The sequence below is a fragment of the Malus sylvestris genome, chromosome 17 (genome assembly GCF_916048215.2).
Source record: "Malus sylvestris chromosome 17, drMalSylv7.2, whole genome shotgun sequence".
Lineage (NCBI taxonomy): Eukaryota > Viridiplantae > Streptophyta > Magnoliopsida > Rosales > Rosaceae > Malus > Malus sylvestris.
The window spans coordinates 2,991,242-2,997,551 of NC_062276.1; the positions used below are offsets into that span (position 1 = coordinate 2,991,242).

At 38.3% G+C, this 6,310-nt stretch overlaps 1 protein-coding gene across 1 annotated transcript; it reads right to left on the bottom strand.

Annotated features, from left to right (window-relative positions):
• LOC126610641 (protein NRT1/ PTR FAMILY 5.9-like) lies at window positions 1-3,186 on the bottom strand. The gene is made up of 4 exons (XM_050278747.1): window positions 2,741-3,186; window positions 2,426-2,643; window positions 1,174-1,688; window positions 1-885 (listed from the first exon to the last, which is right to left on the bottom strand). Exons 1-4 carry the CDS (start codon window positions 2,790-2,792, stop codon window positions 39-41), a joined length of 1,632 nt encoding a protein of 543 aa, XP_050134704.1. The 5' UTR covers window positions 2,793-3,186; the 3' UTR covers window positions 1-38.
• Window positions 3,187-6,310: the final 3,124 nt, after the last annotated feature.

Consider the following 6,310-nt stretch of genomic DNA (forward strand, 5'->3'; position numbering starts at 1 on the left):
TTTTCATCTGAACAAAATCAATTACTCAAACAAAAGCTTTATTTACAGGTTTCATTTTCCAAATCCAGATCCTTCTTACTTGTGTAAAACGTAGACAAAATTACATAAAACACAAAGCTAAGTGCACTTAGTGATGCCAAGAACCAGTAGTATTTGTCAAGCCTAGCTTCACCCATGTCATCAGAGAACCAGCTCTGCCTTCCTTCTGAACTTGTAACTGCTTCAACTGTTGCAATCAAAAAGGTACTCAGGTAACTTCCCACCCCAAAAACACTAGTGTACAATGCAAAGGCCATTGTTCTCATTCTTCCCGGAACTTCAGAGTAAAAAAACTCTTGCATTCCAACAACGGTGAAAATGTCTGAAATGCCCAAAAGAATGTACTGTGGCAGCAGCCAGAAGATGCTTAACGGCACAGTCTCGGATTGAGATCCCCGCATTTCCATTTCCCTGCTGATCTTGAGCCTTTTTGTTTCCACAACCGCTGCAATGGCCATTGCTATGACCGAAACGAACATTCCAATCCCCATCCGTTGCATCACGCTGATACCCTTTTCGCTACATGTAACCAGACGCGTAATCGGGATCATTATTTTGTCATACAGAGGCATCAGGAGGATTATGGAAAGTGTAATAGCACTTTGCAGAGTTGCTGGTGGAATCTTGAAGTTGCTTCCAATGTTCCTCTTCATTGTCATGCCTTGTTTGGTGAAAAATGTTGGAGGCTGTTGGAAAATCACTGCAAACATCAAAAGCATAATCCATATTGGCAGAAGCCTCAAAAGCACTTTTGCATTTTCAATCACGTAGAAGCGGCTTTTGGGATTCTCAACCAAGCTCGCTGTGCTGCTAATATTTTGATGGCAAAGCGGTTTCTCTTGGAGCCTATATAATATAAAACCAGCAAAAACTTATAGCATTAGCAGCATATTTCATGCACGGTAATTGTAATTTGTAAGGAGATATGATTTTGACCGCACTCCCGTTTTCTGCTTATGCACTTTGTCATATGATTCTGTCCCTTGATTTACCTTCAATTTATTCCATCCAACGACTAGAAAAAAAGAGGAATGCATGGGAGAAAAATGGAGTGTGGAAATCATGTCTATAATTGTAAACTGGACTCTTAAACTTAAAAAAAAAAAGTATTATTTTAGAAATTTGTTAACTTACTCTAGCTCAGTAACATTAGTTTCATTTGGTAATGTGATTCTGCATTTCATTAGCTTTAATGCAGCTGCCTTGATGGTTTGAGCTATGTTGAAAACAAGCTTATAATCCATGGCCTGATCATTCTCTCTATATGTATAGATTCGGCTTCCACAGGAAAATACCACGATGGATATAACCATCGATATCATGGGGATGGCGAAACCTAGAATCCAACCAAAAGTGTCTTGAATGTAGGACATGAGAGTGACACCCATGAGGCTGCCACTGCAAACACCAAAATACCACCACTGAAAAAACACACTCTTTTTGTTAGATTTTTGGTCATCTTTGCTGCTAGGGAGTTCCTCTTCACTGTCCAGTTGGTCTGCTCCAAATGCTTGTAGAGATGGGTTGTATCCACCTTGACCAACAGAAATCAAATACAGAGACCAAAACAGAAATGATGAATTGGAACTTGTTTTGTTTGCAGTAGATGATGCCCGGGTGAATGCTGTTGATGTCAATGCCACAAGCCCCTAAAAGCAAAACCATATATAAAAGAGCTTAGAGTTGCACCTTTCCTATGCATTAGAGCCAAAATTTCTCGTAAATCAAATTGAAAGTCGAGAGGCCAAACCAGAAAAATGCCGTAAGTGTTAAGAACGGTAGTAGTTTGAAGGTTTTACCACAAAAGATCTCGATGCAGTTAATAATAGCAAACTCACTAGTGATAACTTATATATTATTAATAGTACACGCACTAGTTATATATTGTATTCTATTTAATTTGCAATGTGCGACTTTATATTCTTCAACCGTACATTTTGAGGAATTGGTCATAATCTCCACTATGTTCTAATGGAAAGAAGATTAGTGCACATGACTCGGACTCCATTTTAATCTGTCATCAACAGTATCTTGATGAAAAAATTCAAAAAAAAAAAAAAAAACATAATCTCTGGTGAGCATTTAAATTTTTAGTAAAAGAGCCATACTAAAAACAAGTGCAGGAAGTCTTTTGATTTTTTTTCCTATTTATTAATGATGTCCTACAATCAAGACAATTGGTCTAAATTCGCTTGAACCATTTCATAGAAGATCGTTGATATTAAGAGCCAAATAAGAAAGTAAATGTATATGTTAGTTAGATTAGTTGATCAGTGCAGTGTACACACCTTCTTGAACTCGAATTTGAATTTCGCTTTCAGTAAATTAGAGCAGATAACCCTTTGTTAAAAAAAAAGGGAAGGAAACAAAGTGAATGTGTACTTACTGCAACATAGAGGAAAGAAGAGGCCAAGATGGTGGGATATCTGTCCCAGTAAGAGTCAACAAGGGGTGCAACTAAGAGTGGGAGCATGGATGTGAACCCACACCAACTGTTCACCGTCTTGGCCGCCGCAGAGTTGCTCATTTGTACCACATCGGTTAAATAAGTAACTAAATTCGATGCCACTCCTTTGTACGCAAATCTCTCCATCCCAGCAATCACTATAATTATGAATAATAAAGAGACAAAAATTAACCCATGTGCCTGGTAAAACTCATATCATGAGGTAATTATTGGGCCTAGGGTATGATTAATTACCTATCAGCAGAATGCACGAGTTGCCGAGTCTTTTTCCTCCTGATCCAGCCATGATGTTCCAATATTATATCAAAGGATGACTGCTCGTGGTCCCTTTAAGATATAACCTCCATTGCGATCCAAGCTACCAGAAAATTGAGCTATAGCCACCGAGCTCGGATTTAGGGTTTATGGGGGAATCAGAGAAGAAGGAAACCTGTAATTAAGCCACAAGAGCTCTCCTATGAATCTTTCATCATCTGGAGATTACTATATGCTGCTACTGTTGTTTTCATATTCCCACCAACAAACAATAATGCAAACTTCATCATCCTTGGCGATACTTTTCCATCCTTTTCCAGACACTTGTGAAAATGTTGTGTATATATAATGGTATACACTCGGCAAATCACTAAGCTCTCCAACAACGCTCGCACTAATTTATAAGGGAATGGAAAGAGATAGCAAAGTTAAACGGATACCACTTTATTTTTTTTCAGTTTTGGGTATATATAATATAATGGTGTCATCATGGCGACAGAATAAGCCCCATATGTCAGTCTCTGAATGTTCACTGTTTGATATCCCACTGAATATATCTGGATGTGCCACATAATGGAACACGTGGATCCTTTGACACGTGGGATGGGCCAGCCCTCCTGCTTTGTGTTCTATGTGATGCGAATCATGTGATACATGGACGGTTCCCAAGGTTATTCCAAGTTCCAACAAGGTAATTATGTAAGTGTAAACCATATAGAGTTGGTGGATGATAAATAAATACGATACTTTCAAGCAAGTAAATTTTAAGACGATGTGCAAATGGAGATGTAAAATTAAAGGGTAAATTACATAGTAGCTCTTCAGGTTTAAGGTTTATTATAATATTATACAATATTTTTACAACATTTTATTTTCATACCTTACATACTATTTTATTTCAAAATAATACATCCGTTACATTTTTCATCCATTGATCCGTTAAACGTTGACGTGGCTGCCACATTTATGCCACATGGCTGCCAAATGTGTGCCACGTGGTAAAAATAATAATTTTTAATTTTTTTTAAAACTTGAATCTTCTAAAATTAAAAAAAAATAAATAATCAAAAGCTGAAACCTTATCCCCCCTCTTCCTCCTCTCTTCACCCCGCAACCCCCAAACCCATAAACCTTATCCCCCATTGTGACATCTCATATCGCCCAGGGAAGTGGTTCATGTAAGCCTTATATGTACATTCTCATCTCTACCTAGCACGAGGCTTCTTGGAAGCTCATTGGCTTTGGGTTCCGTTGGAACTCCGAAGTTAAGCGAGTTCACGCGAGGTCAATCCCATGATGGGTGACCCACTGGGAGGTTCTCGTATGAGTTCCCAGAAATAAAACCATGAGGGCATGGTCGGGGTCAAAAGCGGACAATATCGTGCTACGGTGAAGTCGAACCCGGGATGTAGTGGACCCCGGGTCGGGATGTGACACCCCTCCTCCTCCTCTCTTCTCCCCCATCTTCATCTTCTTCCCCATCTTCATCTTTTTCCCCTTCCAATTCAGAAAAAAAAGGGTAAAGTACAAAAAACTACCTCAACTATTAGTGTCACGACACTTTGTCTTCCTACGCACCCACCCTCAGTTTGTCTTCCCCCCCCCCCCACCCCCACCCCCTCTCTTCTCCCTCCCGCAACCCAGAAAAAAAAAAAAAAAAAAAAAAAAAACCCAGATCCCATCGGCAGGAAGATGGGTACGCGGAGAAGGTGGAGGATGGGTGCGGAAGAGGATGTGGAGAATGGAAGAGAGTGGTGAATTTGGGGTTGGCAGGGGATTATGTTTGAGGGGGGGGGGGGACGAACTAGGTTCACTTTGTATTTTTTTTCTTTCTTTTTCTTCTCCTTCTTCTTCTTTCTGGGTTCTAGGGGAGGGGGGTTGATGGTTTTCAATTTTTTTTTTTTTTTTGGTTTTGGTTGAAGATTAAGCAGGGAAGAAGATGAAGATGGGGAGAGAGAGAGGGGGAAATGGACGAACAGAGGGATTTTTTTATTTATTATTATTTTACTTTTCTTTATTATTTAAAAAAATATTAAATAATTTTTTTTTAGTTTTTAATTATATTTTATTATTTTTTTTAATAGAAAATGGGCCATGAATCAAGCCACGCCAGCATTTAATTGACAAGTAAACGACCAAGTAACGGAAGGTATAACATTGGACCAAATTCTAAAGATGAGGTATGACATTGTCAATTTTAAAAGATGATGTATGAAAGTATTGTAACACCAATAGTTGAGGTAGTTTTTTGTACTTTACCCAAAAAAAAAAAAACCCTTCAATTCGTCTTCCGCACCCCTCATCTTCCTCCTCCTGTCTTCTCCCCCATCTTCATCTTCTTCACCCTGCAACCTAGAAAAAAAAAAAAAAAAAACCCAAATCCCACTTACGCCGCCATCGCTGGGTTCGTGAGGTGGGAGGAATGGATGTGCATATAAGGAGTGAGGGGTGTGTAGAGGAGAGTGGGGGTGGAAGGATGTGGGTTTCTGGGTGAGGTGGGTCGTGAGGGAGGGAGGGTCCTCATGGGGGTTTTCTTTCTCGGTTTCTGGTTCGTTTTGGGGGGGGGGGGAGGTTTTTTCTTTCTGGGTTTCGGTTCATGGGGGGTGTTTGTTTCTAGGTTTCTAGTTTGGGGGGTTCACGGGGGTGGGTTTTCTTTTGTTTTTTGGTTAGAAGATTTAGGTTTTTAAAAAAAAAAAAAAAATTATTTTTGCCACGTGGCACACATTTGGCAGCCATGTGGCACAAATGTGGCAGCCATGTTAGCGCTTAACGGATCAATGGATAGAAAATGTAACGGAGGTATTATTTTGAAATAAAATAGTACGTGAGGTATGAAAGTGAAATGTTTTAAAGATGTTGTATGAGGTTGTAATAGACCTTAAACATGAGGGGCTACTATGCAATTTACCCAAAATTAAAATGCCAAATTTCATTTTATAGTTGATGTAACAAAATAATATTTTGTAGAGTCTTTTATTTTAATTGAGATTTCAAATTAAAATATTTTTTTGTTGTTCAGACAATCAAATGGGTTAGAGTTTAATAATAAAATAATCAATAAGTGAAAAGAAAAAAATTTGTAGGCCCATGATTAAAAAAAAAAAAAAGTTCAAATTTGACAGCAAAGTGAAGAATGTCAATTTACATAAGATTTTGACATCTCCTTTAGAACTAGAACCCACTTCTTTTTTTTTTGTCAAAGCAGTCCACATAAAATTTGTGACATCGCCTTAAAGATGCTCTAAATGTAGCTTATTTAACCATTTGCCAAACTTACATTATAGACATGTTAGAATAGATTCCCTAATTTCGGAATCTTCTCTGTGATAATTGTTTTTTATATAGACAAGGTTGATTAATTATAATGGTTAAATTGGATTAATGGTCCATGTAGTGATAAAGTACTCAGAAGATAGCTCATGTGCTAAAAAATCCTTGGATTTACACCCTCGTAGTGTTAAAACTGAAAATTAACATTTTCATCAACTCTCCGTTAACCCATCAGCCTTCATAACCAATAGGAATGTGGCTGCTATGTTTGGCGTGGGA